This window comes from Balaenoptera physalus, assembly GCF_965194825.1.
Source record: "Balaenoptera physalus genome assembly, chromosome: 6".
Classification (NCBI taxonomy): Eukaryota; Metazoa; Chordata; class Mammalia; order Artiodactyla; family Balaenopteridae; genus Balaenoptera; species Balaenoptera physalus.
Genome location: NC_138885.1, coordinates 47,285,950 through 47,305,672, shown reverse-complemented (window position 1 = coordinate 47,305,672; position 19,723 = coordinate 47,285,950). Strand labels below are relative to the sequence as shown.

At 38.5% G+C, this 19,723-nt stretch overlaps 1 protein-coding gene across 30 annotated transcripts in view; it reads left to right on the top strand.

The window, feature by feature from the left end:
• Positions 1-19,723, top strand: part of NEB (nebulin) — a 215,487-nt gene that overhangs the window by 47,046 nt on the left and 148,718 nt on the right. For all 30 annotated transcript variants that reach the window (XM_082464810.1, XM_082464809.1, XM_082464808.1 and 27 more), the window contains exons 27-40: positions 1,234-1,338; positions 2,089-2,196; positions 3,951-4,262; positions 5,254-5,460; positions 7,297-7,401; positions 9,246-9,353; positions 10,306-10,617; positions 11,189-11,395; positions 11,871-11,975; positions 12,161-12,268; positions 12,935-13,246; positions 14,397-14,603; positions 17,401-17,505; positions 18,918-19,025. In XM_082464810.1, the coding sequence (XP_082320936.1) occupies positions 1,234-1,338; positions 2,089-2,196; positions 3,951-4,262; positions 5,254-5,460; positions 7,297-7,401; positions 9,246-9,353; positions 10,306-10,617; positions 11,189-11,395; positions 11,871-11,975; positions 12,161-12,268; positions 12,935-13,246; positions 14,397-14,603; positions 17,401-17,505; positions 18,918-19,025 (2,409 nt within the window). The remainder of the gene's footprint in view (positions 1-1,233; positions 1,339-2,088; positions 2,197-3,950; positions 4,263-5,253; positions 5,461-7,296; positions 7,402-9,245; positions 9,354-10,305; positions 10,618-11,188; positions 11,396-11,870; positions 11,976-12,160; positions 12,269-12,934; positions 13,247-14,396; positions 14,604-17,400; positions 17,506-18,917; positions 19,026-19,723) is intronic.

Here is a 19,723-nt window from a genome sequence, read left to right as displayed (position 1 = left end):
ATGAATGGAAGGACAGTGAAGGATGAAGGATTCAGGATTGTAATCCTTCAAGACCTGATTATTGAGGGTCTTGAATGTTAATTTATACTCTGGACATTATGGGGTAGGTAACAGGAAGTACTGAAGATTTTTAATCCATGGAGTTGCATTATCAGGTCTGTGTTTTAAAAGATAATTGGCAAAAAATGCAGAGAATATATTGGAAAGGGGAGAGATTGAAGGCAAGGAGATGAATTAGAAAGCTGCTACAGAAATTCAACAGAAGACTTATTTGGACCTAACTCAGGCAATAGCAGTGGGAAAGATGTTTAGAAGGTAAAATCAACGAGATTCTCTGAATGCTTAGATGTGGTTTCTAAAGGCAGTGAGGAAGTGAAGATAGCTCTTGGATTCCTAGAAGAAATTATTTAGTATTTGGAGATTCATTTAGATATAAGCCATTTCAGATTTTACTTGTGATACATGCACACCAGTTTACATATGGTATTCCACACAGACATGCCTGGGAAATGGAGGTATATATGATAAATGACAATCAAGAGATTAAAAATCTACTTGGGATTCCGATTCTGTTTTAGTTTTAGAAACTGAGCAATTTCTTTCTTTTTCATTACCAAGAGAAGGATACAGTATTATTTCTACCCCATGCACTTTGGTGTCTTTCAGACATCTTTAAAATGGCAAAATAGGGTAAATATGAAGTGGTAAACCTTTTGCGTAGGCTGGATTTACATATAAGCACCTTTATATTATGAGGAAATTATTATGTGCTTTTACTGATACAATTATAATTGGAAAGTTTTTAGGGGAATTGAAAGACTCATTCTAATTACCTCTTTCTCTCTAAGAATAAAAAACCAAAAAAAAAAAAAAACAACCAAGACTTTAAGAACTATTAACTCCACTAGCAAAAATGACCTTTTCTGGCTTTAGTGAATTCTGTTATCCATGTTAGGGTTTCACATTTGAACTCATTTTTTATTCATCTCTGGCAAGCAAAGATTTCTATTTTCTTAGGATTTTTTTCTCTCTATTTTAATACAGAGTTTTTGGGTCTTCCTTAAGATAATGAGATTCTTGAGTTTCTTAAAATAGGAAGATGGCTTTGATAATTTTAAGTAATAGAAATTGTGGGGGATTATGCTAGGAATAACTTCTTTAAGCGTGTAATTAATGTATTTTCCTTTTTGTACCATCCATAATGCATTTTATTTTTGTGACTATGTGTTACAGATCTTATACAAAGCTAAAGGAGAAGATGTGAAACATAAATATACGATGGGTCCTGATGTTCCTCAATTTCTCCAGGCCAAGTGCAATGCTTACAATATAAGTGATGTAAGTAGGGTTTTTGATGGGGTGTGAAATCCAGACCTGATGATAAAATACTAGAATTTTAGTGTATGACAGGGCTTTGACAACTTAGGTCAATTTTCTCCATAGCCCCCATTAGAGCATATCCCATGATGATGGTTCTGTACCTCTTGAGTCGGCCTTTTCAAGTATAGGACAACTCTAAAGGGTATAGCATTCTTCTTTGTGTCAAGCTCAACACATATTCCTCTAGTTTTCCTAGTTCTGCACATGGAGGAAGTTTTTATCCTCCAGAAAAATAAGGATAAATGAAATCCCCCCCCCTTTTTTTTTTTAACAACAACCCTAAAATTTCTAAAGCTAACCACCAGGTCTTTCCTGGACCTTCCTTTCATAAGATTGAACTTCATTTTCTCCAGTTGGTTTTCACATACTGTGGTTTCCAGAACCTTTATTATTCTCCTCTGGATCCACTCCAGTTTCTCAATTTCCCTCTTCAATATATGCCCAAACCAGACTTTGGTGAATGGTTAGTACAGAGTCTAATAATTTTATGCTATACAATTTTATGTATGATGTTTTGCTAATGTGACTTCTTTTTTTTAAATTGAAGTATAGTTGATTTACCATTAATGTGACTTCTTAAAACTGTGTGCTATAGGAGATTCTTCTAGCTTCTATCTGGAAAAGAACAAAGCAATCCCAGCTGTTGAGGAATCAGTGTAGCTGATTACCCCACAGCATGCTGACATCCTTTTTCCTTTTCCATCGCAGGTCTGTTATAAACAGGACTGGCATGATTTAATAGCCAAGGGCAACAATGTGCTGGGTGACGCTATACCCATCACTGCAGCCAAAGCATCAAGAAACATTGCCAGTGACGTGAGTAAAAATTTTAGGTGAAATCTGGGTGATTGTCTTTTTCACAAAGTAATCAAACGGGTGCTTGTTAAAATGATGCCACATTGAAAACAGTATGTTGAATTAATGACATTTAAATTCTCCACAAAATATTGTTTTGAAAACCTGTCACTTTTTCAATGTTTTGTGATTCTTGTCAGTTGACCCCACTTGGTAGAGCTGTCATAAATCTGACAGTGGCTTTCTCTCCTGATTCATAGCCCAAATTACCTTCCCTGACACATTTCCCTGACAGCCCACATTTATTTTCAGGGAGAATACCCCACCTGACGCTAACACGTTAAATTCAGATGACTGCCTGCATTATAATTGTATTAAGAAGATTGAAAAAATGTTAAATAAAATGTACAGATTTTATAAACCAAATGGGAAAAGGCCCACTTTTCTAGAATATAATTTTGATTTATTTCATCTGTAATAGAAAAAGTGTACACTTATCTTCTTATCATTGAAAAACAAAATTTTCCAAAAGCACGCACACCCCATAGATTTCACTGTCACACACCATTCCAGAGGCTACACTCTTTGTCTGAGACAAGAAAAGAAAGAAACCACGTGTACAGACCATGTGGAAGATAGGGTGTAAGAATTCTACAGCCTTCCATGTAGGGATGGTACTGAAAATGTGTTCCTCAAAGCTTTGCACATCACTCTGAAATACATTTCTAGTTTAAGGAGAAAGTGACAGTCTAAAATATGACATTATCATTTTTATTTTTAGCCCTTACACAGAACTTTTTCTAACATGCCTAGAAATTACTTGATAATTCTTTTGGCTGCTAAACTCTTGTTTATAAATTGGTGCTTAAATGGCAGGAGCAGAGTGTCTTCAGAGTTTGGGTGGATTTGAATTCGCTTACATAAAAATTGAGGTTTTGATCTGTTACCTACTGTATAGCTCAGTCTACACCCCATTGCCGATCTCAGCGGTGAGAGACCTTGGACCACAGAGCTTTTGCAGTCAGGCTTTTACTGATGAGGAAAGGTCTCGGTGGTTCCTGCCCTTATTATATACTTCCTTAATTCATCTGCAGCTGCTTCAGCAGTGAGCTTGGAGAGTAGCTGCTGAGAAATGGGGTTGGGTGAAAGCCTAGCTACCTGCCAAAGAAGAGGTTTTTGTTTTTTTTTTAAACCATATTAGGTCAACTGAGACAACAAACATAGTAATATTTTCCATACCCCACCCCAAAGAGATCTGAGTATAAATGTCTTGCATGTACAGTTCTTTAGAGTTTCTTCTGCATCTGTTGTGTACATATCCTGGGCCAATCAGAATCGAAAACAGAAGTATTTCTAGTATTCTGTGATGTGAACTAACATGTTGGATTAGGAAAATTCACATCCCTGGAAAACCAAGAGATATATTTGGAATGTAGTCTTATATTTTGGAATATGTTATGTTTATATTAAGTGTGAAAACTTAATAGAGTTGGCTCTATATAAAGTTCCACATGCAAATCATCTATAGCATTCGTAGCAAAGAAAAGAAACTGCTCCTGAATTTATCATGATACCCATTTATAACCCAGCAGTGTTGGAAATAAATGCTTTCAGTCTAAACTTCCTGGGGTTGGGGGACGTGGGGTGTGGACTGTATTTCTTGTACAGTCTTCCAGAAAGTCACAATATTCTGAATGCCTTTGTGTGTGAATATAATCGCTCCACCTAATGTTCCCAATGCTTAGGACTTTGCTAACCAAATTCTGCCTCCACAGTATAAATACAAGGAAGCTTACGAGAAGGCAAAGGGAAAGCATGTGGGTTTTAGAAGCCTCCAGGATGATCCTAAGCTCGTCCACTATATGAATATGGCAAAGTTACAGTCTGATCATGAATACAAGAAGAACTATGAAAACACCAAAACCAGCTACCATACCCCTGGGGACATGGTTAGCATTACAGCTGCAAAGATGGCCCAGGATGTTGCCACCAACATCAACTACAAGCAGCCGATACATCACTACACATACCTACCTGATGCCCTGAGTCTTGAGCATACCAGGAATATGAATCAAATTCAGAGTGATGTGAGTATGTATAACATTATAGACCTAGAGATGCTGGTACTGAACAGGTGATCATTTCTTCCTATTTTAGTAGACTTCACAATACAATAAGGTATTTGAAAAATGCACTTTAAAATATACAGTCATCATTGAAAGAGTAACAAAGGCATGGTAGACACGCTGTGTTTTACTAGCTTTCTGTGCTCCTATCGCAATCATTGATATTATCTTTATTAACTTATGGATCAAAGATAAAGCCATGTTCTACTAAGTACATAAGCCACCCTGGTTCTCAACAAAAAGAAATGTTTGCTCCTGGTGGGCCTGCTTCAACAGCAATATGTATAATGCAAAATAGGAGCATTCTCTATTCTTTCTGAATTCAGGAAAGTTCTTTTTTTTTTTCTTCTATTTTTGAACTCAAGGTCACACTCTCATGCATGTAAATCTATGTAACGAGTCATCTAAAATGAACCAGGAGGGCTTTGTGATTGCAGCATGACTCATGGAGAGCTGCATGGGGGAGGGTGTTTAATATTCAGAGCATTTCCTGCTGCAGGAGCCAGGTTTTTGTAAGAATCATCCTTGGTAAAAGGGAAACATTGTGTTCCTTTATTGTTGCTCAATGAGAATGTCTATCCCCATCTGAGATGGAGGAGCCCAGGTGGATGGTGTGGGTGAAATTCAAAAGTTGTGGAGATTTCAGTGAAATCAAAAGGAAAGCCCAATTTATTGTCAAAAGAGACACTTTTTTTTTTTAGCAGTACCCGTGGAAATATGTGGCCTACATTCTCTCCTGGAATGTTAATGCACTCTAACAACAGAACTGCTTTTTCTTATGACCAAATTCTGGGTAAGAAGCTGTGTGGCAGAGATAACCAAAAGCTCCAGTATAGACACAAGCATGCTGACAGGTTGCTCTTCATTCCCCCCTGGATAGAATTACAGATTCCAGAAACAGCTCTTGAGTATGCACTAGGATATCTCCTCATCTGAGATTACTCTTTTACAGAATGTATATAAAGATGAGTACAACAACTTCTTCAAGGGCGTTGGATGGATCCCTTTTGGTTCTCTGGAGGTTGAGAAGGCCAAGAAAGCAGGCGATGCATTAAATGAGAGAAAGTACCGACAGCACCCAGATACCATCAAGTTCACAAGTGTGCCTGATTCCGTGGGCATGGTTTTGGCTCAGCACAACACAAAGCAGCTAAGTGATGTAAGTGGTTTTCCTTCAAACAGTTTTGTCCATGAATAACCCCATGACCAGTTACTCTACAATCCTTCTTAATTCAATTCATGAGTGTGCATCTGTGTTAGCAAATCATCTGCTTTCAGAGGTTTATTCAAAAGGTTTTACTTTTGAAGCAACTTGGGACTTAAGAAGAACCGGGAGGAGAGAAGGACGATGTTCCAAGTTTGCTTTGTTTTCCAAATGTAGAGAGTCTGTGTTATTTATAAGCAGACCCCTACACTATACATATGAAATAAAATTATTTTTATTATAATCTGTGACCTTGTCTGAATTGCAAACCAAGATATTTATTGCTCTGAGTTGCAAGAGTTCTACCTAGCCAGATGAGGGGAAGGCTAATGTCCTAATCCCCTTGCAAAATCAATAGGGCGATATTCTGAGAGAGAGAGACGCCTCTGGGGAAGAGTTAAGCAGTTTGCTTTCGGAGTCATCCAGAGTCTTTTTTCTGAGCCCAGGTCTATCTGGACCCTTTTTCTTAGTCAGAGGCTAATTGCAATGCTCAGTGCTTCACCTCATTTGATAATTTCAGAGTTCTAAGATATCTCCCCCGGAAAGAGTGTGGTAAGTAAAAAACAAAGAAGAGAGGACTTTTTGCATCTTTAGCCCCAGATATTTGAAGGTGGGGAATGCATTCTTTGGTTCAGATTTGAGGGTTTTCTGGATTTTATTTCTCAGACCAGTCCCACATTACCCCAGATGTTTCAAGATTAATTCTACTCTAGTGGTACTAAATGGTGTAGATTGTTCTGATTTCTTTTGTACTGACCGAGGTGTCACTTCTCCCTGTGTTTTTCCAGTTAGCTAGGGAGACCCTAAACTCACTATATTAAGTCTTCCTCATCCCAATAAATGCCATCAACATCTACCTAGTTACTCAAGCCTGAAACCTGGCAGTCACCATTAACACCTCTCCGTGTGAACCCCCTCATCCAACGCATCTACTGAGTTAGCCTCCCAAACCTCTCAGCCATCCTGTTGGAGCACTTCTCTGTCTTTCAGCTGCCACCAACCCTAGTTCTGGCCTCCATATCTCACGTGGACAACTGTAATAATCCATTACCTGGACTTCCTGCCTGGGGTCACATTAAAACCAAAAAGACTGTCTTAAGACATAAATCAAATCATGTCCTTCTTATACTTAAAACCCCTTAGTAACTTCTCCTTGAACTCAAAGTAAAATCTAAACTGTTAACTTGGTTGAAAAGGCCCTCAGCTCTGTGGCCCTGCCCCCCCTCCTATCTAATCCTCCTGGGAACCCGCTCAGCACATTCCAGCCCGGTGACCTTCAGTCCCTCAAGCTGGCCATGCCTCTTCTAGACCCAGGACCCTGAATGCTCTTCTTCTGCCCGGACCCTTCCCTTTTCTTCAAGTTTGGGTGTAAATGTTACCTTTTTAGAGAGCCTTTGCTGACCCCCCACCCTGACCCTGTTCATTTCTTTCCTAAAGTTATTTTATTTACAACACATCACGAATTCTAGCTCTATTTTACAGTTTATGTGCTATTCTCTGTTTCCTCTATTGGACTATGAGCTCCAAGAGGACAGTTCTGCCTTTTTCTTTTTAACCACTTTAAACACAGAACCTACCATGCTGCCTATTGATCAGACTGCTGTCCAATAAATATGGGTGGAATGAGCAATGAATACGTCTGCCAACACTCCCTCTGTGTGATAATGTAGCTAATTGCCTTATAAATGGAAAAACACAAACGATAGTCTTCCTTTTTAAAGGAACGTGTGCTAGATGAAACTTACATTATGTTAGCTAATACAATTTGCACGCTGCCTCCTTTGTTTTTAGTTTAACTACAAGGTGGAGGGAGAGAAACGGAAGCACAAGTACACTATGGACCCTGATGTACCGCAGTTTATTCAAGCCAAGGTCAATGCCTTCAACATCAGTGATGTGAGTATTTGGCCTGGTGCCCGTCTAGTATTGCTTACATGGGCCTCTCCTTTCCAGTTCTGTATAACTCTAGCACTGGGAATTTTAGGGGGAGCAAACTGAGTGTGGACCCTTTGAGTCTTTGATGGAGGAGGTCATTGAGAGGACGTGATTGCCAGGTGACCCTTGAGCTGGACCTGGGCAATTGGAGGCTCCTCACCCCCTCCCGTCCTTGGAATGTAAGTTCTACCCACTGTTCCCACAGTGGGAGCCATTTTCAAGGACACAGCCTTGAGAGACCAATGTGTTGTTGAGACCACTTGCACTGAATCCACTTGAGGCCTAAATAAACTTGTAAGGTTCTGGCGGGCGGGTGTGAAGATCTACTTGGCTTGTGACTGCCCAAGACAACCCTCGAATGTAAGTTCCCTTGTTTAGTAAACCTGCCGCCTACTAAGCTGGAGTGGTCAGCCTGTTTTTTCAGTCTCTCCTTGCCCTCCATGTATGGGGACCAATTTGCGAACCAACAGTCTCCAGATTGGATCCTTATCATAGAATATGAGACTAGAGGCTACCATACATTTCACTTAATGCAGACTTTTCCCAACTGTGGGCTATGACTCATTAGTGGGTTATAAGATCAAGCTAGTAGGTTGTGTTCCATTTTTTAAAAAGTAAAACAAAATGGGGCAGAGAGGATTGGAAAATACAGGAATGCATAGTCTGTAGTAAGGATAAGTATTGCTATTTCTATAACTTTTGTTTCAGTTATTTGTTAAACTTCTAAACTTCTAAAAAAGTTTACCGTGATTTTCTTTAGAAACTCTTCTTTGTATGTGACTAGCATCTCTCTCTAATTGGTGGCGATGTTTAAATTTACTATTATGAATTATTTCCTTTTGCTTTTAAAGCAGATTGGTAAATTCTAATTTAAAGACATAATCCAACCTGGATAAAATTGTTCATTTCTTAAAAGATGATTTAGTCATTCTTCCTAACATTTTAGGCTCTCTTTTATCTCCAAATAAACATTTTTTTAAGTACTCATTTCTATGCTTTTGGTTTATTTAAAACTTTTTCCTGCTTTTATAAGTAATATTTAAACATTAATATTAATTAAAGCCGGGTGGTACTACATCTGAACTTTTAATTTTAGTACCCACATCTTTCTGTAAGCTTAAAATGTTTCATTATAAAAAATACAAGAAAATAAACGCATTACATATGCTTATTATAGAAAAATTGGAAAATATAGAAAATTATGAAAAAATTAAAATCTTCTGTTATCCCACATTCAAAGCAATACCTTTCCATTGCTTATTTATTTATTTATTTATTTATTTATTTATTTATTTATTTATTTATTTATTTATTTATGGCTGTGTTGGGTCTTCGTTTCTGTGCGAGGGCTTTCTCTACTTGCGGCAAGTGGGGGCCACTCTTCATCGCGGTGCGCGGGCCTCTCACTATCGCGGCCTCTCTTGTTGCGGAGCACAGGCTCCAGACGCGCAGGCTCAGCAATTGTGGCTCACGGGCCTAGTCGCTCCGTGGCATGTGGGATCTTCCCAGACCAGGGCTCGAACCCGTGTCCCCTGCATTGGCAGGCAGATTCTCAACCACTGCGCCACCAGGGAAGCCCCTCCATTGCTTTTTTTTAATGCACACATATACATTTTTTACAGCAGTTGAGATCATACTGTGTATGTAGTTTACTGATTTTTTTTTTTAAAGAATAATAGATTTCTAAAAGATGAACTAATAGAAAGGGATATATTATGACATGTTTTATAAGAAAGATTTTGGTTTCCTGTTTCATTCCTCTTTTAATTATGTCAGATAATAAAATAATCTTTCCTTTTTTCAAGGCTAATTATAAAGCAGATTGGAAGAAAACCCTTGCTAAGGGCTATGATTTGAGACCAGATGCCATTCCAATTGTTGCTGCAAAAAGTTCAAGGAATATTGCTAGTGATGTAAGTCTAATTTGAAAGTAGTAAACTCTCTTTATATTTAAAAAATATTTACATGGTGTATGAGGTTATATGAGCTATATTAGGAAGCAAATAAAAAATTGTAGTATAAAAATAATTCCTAATATCTTATGTACCAATGATTTTTTTATCTTAAAAATATTTAAAAACTCAGTAAGTTGTTACAAAGAAGATATTTTTTTTAACTGTCAAATACATGGAATTCTCATTAGTATTATTATTATGAACTTGAAAACTGCTTTTTATTTGGATATTGTTAAGAAAAAAGCCTTGGCATACTAAAATATTACTAAATCAAAAAAGTCTCCCAGTATTTTAAAAGAATACAATTTTTTGATAATATAATTTCCATAAAGAAAAAAATCTGGTGATATATGGAAAACCAGGAAGAATTATATATTAAACGACAGCATTTCAGTTACCTGCTTACTTATTTACTTAATTAATTACTTTTTATAAATTAAGTTATATTTTCTTTAGGAATTGATATACCTTGATAGAGTAGAAACTCATTCATTTGGAGTCCAATATACTAATTTTTATAATGTCTTTGCTGCAAGTTACTCAGGATTATGCAAATACTTTATAAGTAATGCAAATTAATCATAGAAACAGATAATAAAAACTATGTACACCAAATACTTAATAAACTCTTCAGGAACCTTTGATCGTATTCAAAGAATCCACTTATGAATAATCTAGATATAAACTACAATTTATTCCATTCTTAATTATCCCCAGAGCATATCTCAAGACCATCCATTGGAAATATTTTGCTAGTTGTTTACTTAAAAATACTCAAAAACTTAGGTGTTACCTAGATTCAGACTGAATTTGGCTATTGCTTAATTTGTGATATAAATTCAATTTAACACTTTAGTATTTCATACAATCTACCCTATCAAACTTCCGTCTGCCCTTCTTTTTCATATAGTTCAAATATAAGGAGGGCTATGAGAAAGCCAAAGGCAAACAAATTGGATTTCTCAGTCTTCAGGATGATCCTAAACTGGTTCACTACATGAATGTAGCCAAAATACAGTCAGATCGTGAGTACAAAAAGGGCTATGAAGCCAGCAAGACCAAGTATCACACCCCCTTGGATATGTTCAGTGTGACAGCAGCCAAGAAATCTCAGGAGGTCGCCACCAACACCAACTACAGACAACCCTTCCACCACTACACCCTGCTGCCTGATGCCTTGAACGTGGAGCATTCCAGGAACGCGATGCAGATTCAAAGTGATGTATGTAGCAGTAATCAGATTGTCAGCATAAAATTAGTTATCCATTTCTAGCTGATGGCTAAGAAGAACTAGAAATCGGCAATTCCATTTACTCCACCCTAAACCTGGTTGGACTCACTGTAATCAGGGATCCTCTCCAGAATTTGGAGTTTTAGGATTTCACTCATTTGAACTATATATATAGTTTTCTTTAGTTATTATGTATATATATACTTTAACTTTGGAAGTTAGACCCAATATATGTTGTATTCTGTGAAAGACTAACAGGTCCAAATGGGTGCTATATAATATCCCTTCCAGTGCAAAATTCTGTTAACGTTCACCCCAAGAAAGTTAAATTTTTAAAGGAATTATTGGGTCAGGATTTTCTGTTCAAAACCACCATGAATACAATCACTTTTATAATTAATTTTTCTCTGAAGGATAGTAGGGAATAAAAAGCAGGTTATTCTCCCAGTCCCCCCATCCTTTTTTTTTTTTTTCCTCTTTTTGAAAATGAGCAAATCATCTGGTCAAAGAAACCCAAGCCCTGACTCTTTCTGAAATGAGAATTTCCTTTTTCGTTGTGAAGAACCTGTACAAATCCGACTTCACCAACTGGATGAAAGGGATCGGCTGGGTGCCCATAGAGTCACTGGAGGTGGAGAAGGCAAAGAAAGCAGGAGAGATTCTTAGCGAGAAGAAGTACCGCCAGCACCCTGAGACGCTAAAGTTCACGTACGCCATGGACACATTGGAACAAGCACTAAACAGAAGTAACAAACAGATTATGAACAAGGTAAGAACTCACCTGCTGGCCTCAGCCTCAGAACCACTGCAGTGCTCAGACCATTGAACCAGGCAGTGCCACTTTGACCTTCATCAGCGTTTTCATCTTTCTGATGGTCGTGGTCATGGCGGTGGTGGTAGGAGGGGGCAGGCTATAACCGTCATCGTGTCTAGAGAGCTCCCACTTATACCAACCCCAGGCTGTCTGTCAACCTCATGCCGAGTGTGTGCTAGAACCACAAAACTCTATGTAATATGTGGTTGGAGCAAGATAGCCTTTGTTGTTTCAGTGGAAGAGGGCTCCCTTGTTTGATGATTTTTAAAATCATGTGTCCAGTCTCATCAGCCCATCTTCTTGCTATTTCATTCATTTTCCAATATCAGATTTAACCTCTTCTACCATGTATATGTGAGTCTCTTCCTCTTGATAGCACATTGTAGATTTGTCCTGCTGTACAGTCATGTGCCTGCCTTCCTTGTTGTAGAGACTCTACAGTGAAAAATGGAACAAAGACAAGACCACCATTCACATCATGCCTGATACTCCAGACATTTTACTCTCCAGAGTCAACCAAATCACCATGAGTGATGTGAGTAGATTAACAACAACAACAAAGATGCAGGGAGCGGGGGGGGGTGGCAGGAGGAGGGAAGAGTTTGAAGGGAACTAATAGTTGTGGAATATCTGTCTTCCACATGACAACCACTTTAAAATTAGGGTCCCCATTCTAACGCGACTAACAAGATGCTGGTGTTTTTCTACTTCATCATTTAGAAACTGTACAAAGCTGGCTGGGAAGAAGAAAAGAAGAAAGGATATGACCTGAGGCCTGATGCCATCCCAATAAAGGCTGCAAGAGCCTCCAGAGACATTGCCAGTGATGTAAATGCTTCCACTGATGCTTATTTAGTCTAAACGAGAAAAAGAGCAAATGAGCCAAGCTCATGTGTATGCAGGAGCTGTAATCAGCTCTGTCCAGTGTTGGTGGGACCACTGTCCCATGTAACACACAAGACACCTCCCTTCACCCAGTCCAAGGATGCTCTAATTATTTGTTCATCATTCAATGTAAAAAGTGACAGGGTCTTGTTAAAATAAGTTACTTTTAGAGTGCTTAAATTGTTTATGGGCAATTCCTAGCAAACATAGGGATGTGATCTATGCACTTTACCCAGAAGATCCATTACCAAGCTCTTTCCTGAATGTAGAGGTGCACCATGAAAAGTGGTGCCTGCAGCCTTTTCCGCTGGTTACACAGCAGAGTGGGAAAAGCTGCTTTCTAAATAAAGTTCTAAAACAACTTATTTACACATCACTTTGATTAACTCTGAGATGATTTTTTTCCCTCATGGACTCAAGTCTGTCAAGAAATTTGAAGTAAAAATATTTTGCTCCCAGTCCTCCCACCCCGCCAACAACTCCTCCCTTTGTAGGTTTAGAGTAGCTCTAAAACCCTACACCTACGACAAAGCTAATGGCACGTAGTTAATTATATTTTGTTCTCTTTCTTTCACTATCTTCATCACCATGTTTCTTTTCCATCCACAGTACAAGTACAGGCAAGCCTATGAACAAGCCAAAGGGAAACACATTGGCTTCCGGAGCCTAGAGGACGACCCCAAGTTGGTGCACTTCATGCAAGTGGCCAAGATGCAGTCAGACCGGGAGTACAAGAAGGCGTACGAGAAATCCAAGACATCCTACCACACCCCGGTGGACATGCTCAGCATGGTGGCAGCCAAGAAGTCTCAGGAAGTGGCCACCAACACCAACTACAGGAACGTGATCCATACCTACAACATGCTTCCTGATGCCATGAGCTTTGAATTGGCCAAAAACATGATGCAGATTCAAAGTGATGTACGTGACAGCCACAACATTTGCAGAGCATTTACTTTGGATAATAAGCAAATCATGAAAGACCATAAGTAATGACATTTTGAAAATCCTGAAAGAAATCCATATGTAATTTCCCAATGAGGTGTTTCATTTTTTACCTTAGATTGAATTTATTTTTTTTAACACAAAAGGGATGAACCCTATCTATTATTGCTGTGAGCATTACTGGATGCTAGATCAGCAATAACACATGAAATTTGGTTTCAGAAAGAATGTGTTGAAGGAAATGTATCTAGCAGAGAGAGAGTCAGAAGTATAAAAAGTTCCTGATTAAGGAGTAAGAGGTAAAACAGAAAGTCATGTAACTTGAGAGCTACTGTCCCTCACTCCCAACCAGCTTTCATTTCCAGCTTTATAATTGCCTATCTTACTTACTGATGAAATAGTAAGGAGGTGATGGCTGAAACAGCTATTAGAATAAATGTGAGGAAGGCACAGAGAGTATAAAGCCAAGAATTCAGCCATAGAGGCCCTTTGGTGGCTAGGGAAAGTGAATATAAATTATGAACCAAATGCAGGCCATGCTGAGCCTATATTTCTCTTTGGAAATGTAAGAGATGAGCTATAGCTGGGGAGGTACATAAGTACCCAGATGAAAGCAACCATGGTACAGTTATAGGGGGAAATGTCTGATTTGAGGGGAAAAAAATGAAATTTGCACAAAGTATCAATGAGGTTTCTGGCATACCCGAAGGAGTTGTAACCATGGTGGCTGCTGAAAGGCTTATAGCAAAAGAGAGAAATGGAGTCCTCTAAGTCTTCTATTAACCAAGGGGACTTGGGGATTTTTGTAAGAAAGTTAGTCCAGCATGGTCACCTTTCTTGAGATAGCAGTCACATGGTAGATTGATCTATTTGGTATTTCTTAGCACTTTTTCTTTATGAAGGCATTGAGAGAAGCAAATAATCACAAAGATATTGCTGCTTGTTTTAAATTCCTCATACAAGGAAATGTAAAAAAAAAAATAATAAAGTTTAGGGATAAAAGTAATTAAAGTTGAATATACTATCGGTTGAAAACTGAAGTGGAACTTATGGAATATTAAATACCCACTCATGGTTCTTGGAAGATTTGGTTTCTTCTCATCCTCGAACTTTTCCTCTTTTGCAGAATCAGTACAAAGCTGACTATGCTGACTACGTGAAGGGCATTGGGTGGCTCCCTCTGGGCTCCCTGGAGGCTGAGAAAAACAAGAAAGCCATGGAGCTTATCAGTGAAAAGAAGTACCGCCAACACCCAGACACTTTGAAGTATTCCACCTTGATGGACTCAGTGAACATGGTTTTGGCCAAGAATAATGCAAAAATTATGAACGAAGTAAGTCTTTCAATAATGTAGTATTTCATAAGCATCAGGAATAAGCCAGGCATATCTTACATTTAATCTACAGGTTTTGATAACAGTTTTACAGCATCATAATTAATGTTTCCTCTACCTTGAAAAAGGGTCTTGTAGTTAAACAAACAAACAAAAAAGATAGAAATCAGTCCTAATAAGTGCCCTCTCCAAATGCTCAATGAACCACCCTACCTAATAGACATAACAAAATAAGTATGGACTCTTCTTTCAATGCAGATCTTGAAAATGAGTCCCATTTGTCTAAGGCGAAGTTAGTAGAAGCTCATTATGCTGAATCAGTAGACTGTAGGGCTGGTAACAGCTGGGTGTTGCAGCCCACCCCTGCTTCCTTGCTCTTTTGATGGAATAAAAGAAAACTCCTAGATTACATGGCTGTAGCAGCATTCTGAGCCAGGACCTTCTCTGGGCAATGCTGAGAGCGATAGCTCTCCACCAGTAGTTCCCTGGATCATTAATGACTCCAGCCTTTAGAAAAGCCTTACTGTAGTTTGACATAATTAGCCATAATTTGATTTCAGGACCAACAAGTACATCACCCTTGGACATCTGTTTTTAAGTTTCAAATAATAAAATAATTGCAACAACATTGGTTATATTTTGTGGGTCATAATTAGAAATGCCATTGATTAACCAAAAAGGGGAAAAATAATTTGGACCTGAACATGAAACGATTGCAGAAAATGATGTAGAAAGATAGAGCTGTATTACGCTAAGTCTCTGAGTAAATCCTCTGGAGTCTTCTGAGAAAGAATTTTGTCAAGAAGACCAACCCCTTTGAAAGGGACTTGTTGACACAAGGCAAAAATCTCAGTGCCCCTTTTAAGACTTAGAATTTAAACTACCACAAACATACATTTACTTTTTAAATATTAAATTAAGCCTTTCATTTTTTCAATGTTAAAGATTACCATTTTAAAATAATCATGCCAAGATGAGAATCACAGAAATAGCAAATGCTAACACTGAGAGATATCTTGGTGGTCATCAGGTTGAATCCCTTCATTGCAGAGTTGAGGAAAGTGTGGCCCAGAGAGGCAAGGCACCTCCTTTAAAGACACACAGCAGGTCAATGACCTGGTCTGGACTAGAACCAGTACTCTAATGACTAACTATTGCTCTTTCCATTAGAATTGTGCTTCCAATACTATAATCACTAGCCACATGTGATGACAAATCTCAATTAATTCAAATTAAATAATATTAATAATTTGTTCTTCATTCACATTAGCTACATTTCAAATGACTGATAGCCCCGTGTGGCTAGGGACTATCGTGTTGATGACACAGATGACAGAACAGATGACACAACATTTTCATCATTGCATCGTTCTGTTGGATTGCGCTGGTCTTGATCAGAAGTCAGAAAATTAGTTTTTGTAAATAAAATTTTATAGTAACACAGCCACAGCTATTCATTTGCATATCATCTGTGGCCGCTTTTGCACTGCAACAGCAGAGCTGAGTAGTTAATAACAGAGATTCTGTGGCCCACAAAGCCTAACATTATTTACTATCTGGCTCTTTACGTTTACTGACCCCTGATCTAGAAGAAGACTCTAGCAGAAGTTTTGGTTTTGTTTTTTAATCAAACCTGGCTAAAACAAAGAGATAACATTTTTCACCTATAAGATTTGCAAAGATTCAAAAAGTTGTGTGATATACAGTATTGGAAAGGGAGTTAATGTAAACTTCTAATCAACAGTTTTTGTTAATATTTGTTAAAATTAAAACTTCAGTTGCCCAGTACCCTTCAGAAATCCTCATGTATGTGCAAAGATATACACACATACATACACACGGTAATATTTTTTGCAGGTTAGGGTCCCCAAAAAGATATGCTGAGATGGAATTTGGAGTACAGGGCATTTTTCAGGGGTCAGTACCAGTGAGGGGAGGACTGGCAAGAGGGGTCCAACTGTGATGCCAGCCCTACAAAGCCTATGCCAGTGCCCCAGAGGGCTCTTGAGTATATACGGCCCGCCGGAAGTGTCCTGAACTGGGTGGAATGGCCAGGTCTTGGTACCGCCACTCTGATGAGTAACTGGATGGCCACCAGGGAAGAGTGTGCTCTTGAGTGAGGCAACAAAACCTTGAAGCAAGTGACAATTTGGAGGCTGTCTGCCAATAGTTGCTGCGACCAGTCCTCCCTTGAATGAGTGTCTGGGTTGTACATCTCCAGGCCCACCACAAAGATCATGGCATCATTGCTTATAGTAGCAAAAACTGGAAACAACAAATTAAATGTCTATCAATGGAGAACTGGTTAGATCAGTTGGGTTACACCTCTTCATGGAATACTGCACAGCTCTTTAAATGAATGAAGTAAATTATTAAGAGGGCTAAAAGATGTCTAACCTATAATATTAAGTAAAACAAGATGTAAAACATGTTTTATATAACCTCATTTATATTAAAAAAAGGACTATATGTGGACTTTAATATGCATAGAAAATTTTAGGGTGGAGATGCTATATCCAGGCTATAAAATAGGAAGGCAGGACATTTTACTTTCCATCTTACATCCTCTCCACTGTCTTGTTTGAATGAGCACCTTTTTCCTTTAAATTTTAAAAAAATAAGAGCCGGCTAATAAAAATACATAAAATATTGATATTTGTGTACAATAATATATATGTACTAAGTGACTTCCTTTAAAACTTTTAAATACTAACTTCCACTGTTTTTTTCCTTCTCTTTTCTTTCTTTCTTTTTTCCTTCCTTTCTTCCTTCCTTCTTTTTTTTTTTTTCTTTCCAGCACCTCTACAAACAAGCATGGGAGGCTGACAAGACCAAAGTCCACATCATGTCTGATATCCCCCAGATTATTCTGGCAAAGGCAAATACAATTAATATGAGTGATGTGAGTATAATTCCTCCAGTTGTCATCTTTCTTTCCTACCTATTTGAACCAATAAAAACAAATTAACTAATTAATGTCTCTATTTTGAGAATGACTGTTTTGACAATGAGTGGGAACCCACAAATGAGAATCTTTCTAATCTTGCTTTGCTAAGAATAGGAGTAGGCCTGTTGATGGGACAGCAGTTAGGAATTCGAAGGGCAGTTGGATTTTGTTCTAGGAGTAGGTACTTCTTATCAAACTAAGAGAAGTAAAGAGAATGGTTTAGAGCCCAGGATAAGAGATAAAGAAAGAGTGAATCCCAGGACTTTCTTAAAGAGTCCCTCTACCAAGCTTTTGAAATGATTCTAAAGAGGCAGTCTTGGGAAAAGTTAAATGGAAAGGGAAGAATAACATTTTGAAGAATTTAGGTCAAGCCCCGTAAGGAATGTGCAACACTTACTGTTAGAAACTGCATAAGTGTTTTATTTCACTTCCTTCCTCATCCTAACCAGTTGCCAGGAAACCCTCAAATCCTACCAGTTTTTAAAAAAAAAAGATTTATTTATTATTTATTTACTTATAATAAATGCCGCATCGTGTCTTAGTTGTGGCACGCGGGATCTTCATTGAGGCGTGCGGGATCTTCATTGCAGCACACGGGCTTCTCTCTGGTTGTGGTGTGCAGTTTTCTCTTCTCTAGTTGTGGCATGCAGGCTCCAGGGCGGGTGGGCTCTGTAGCTGTGGCACATGGGTTCCAGAGCGCATGGGCTCTGTAGTTTTGCCACTTGCAGGCTCTCTAGTTGAGGTGCATGGGCTCAGTAGTTGTGGCATGCGGGCTTAGTTGCCCCGCGGCATGTGGGATCTTAGTTCCCTGACCAGGGATAGAACCCGGGTCCCCTGAATTGGAAGGTGGATTCTTTACCACTGGACCACTAGGGAAGTCCCCCTACCAGTTTTTTTTTCTTTTGTTTGTTTGAATTACACAGGGATTTGGAATTGTTGACTTCTTTTTGGATTTTAGTATCCACACAATTATATACATGAAAGTGTCAATTGCAAAACAGTGAAGTCTTTTGATGTAAGAACATGGCTATTTTGTATTCTTCTCTTGACTCTTATTTGACAAAATGCATCAGTAAGAATCTACTGGGCTTTCACATTTTTAAAAAGCATATTTACAACCTAATAGAGACCAGTAGCTCTTACTTTTTCTGGTGGTTTTTTGAAGATGTTTTAATTTGTAATAGATTTTGTTTTCAAACACAGTTATGTTACTTGTGAGAGCATTTAGCCCTTGAACCACCAATGAAGCATTCTGCTGAAAGATTTAAAAAAAAAAAAAAAGATGCTGCAGTGCCAGTTTACTCTTTTAAAATAAACCCAGACTTTCCTATTTAGAAGAAAACTATTTCCTTTGCCTCTCTTTCCAGAAACTCTACAAACTTTCTTTGGAAGAGTCTAAAAAGAAAGGCTATGATCTCAGAACTGATGCCATTCCTATCAAAGCTGCCAAAGCCTCAAGAGATATTGCAAGCGATGTAAGTCTGAAGGAAAGCGGTCACCTGACCGGGGGTTTCTAATCTACCAAAATAATAAGGGCTGAGTTCTAGAAACACTGAGTGAATAAAATATGAGAAAGAAAGCATGCCTGCTAACAATAGTCCCATTCTGTTCTGTGAATGCTTCTTAGCCTTGCTCTTGTGTTTTCTCTGGTATTCTGAAAAAACAGAATGCCAGCCACATTATGACCACCTTTGTACTCCATCACCAAGGCTATGGCCGGTAGAAATCCAAAGCCCTTCACTAAGTTTTCTTAAGACTTGTGTTGTTCTTGCCTCCTGCCTCTTAGGCTCTGTCTTCCTAACAGGATGTCCCAGGAAGTGGTGTGCTGGGGGTCCTGATCTTTTGTGGTCATGATAGCTGATTATTAAATAATCATGAGTTTTGCAAACCTTCTCATAATAGTTTAATAGTTGTTGAACTATTGGTAGCTTGATATCAACCATAATGGGAGTACTTATACCACAGAAATTGGCAAACACTACAAATTAGGGCTTTTTTCCCCCAGAGAGCTGGTGTGCCAACACACCGTTGCCATAACGCATCACCTTTATGAAACTCAGTTCTTTCATTTGGTTGTTTCCACAAGAAATCCACTCACAGTGAACATTTAATGATTTGGGGGTAATGAGAGGAGCGCATTCAGAGCACTCGTTCCTTAGCCATCCCCCAGGTC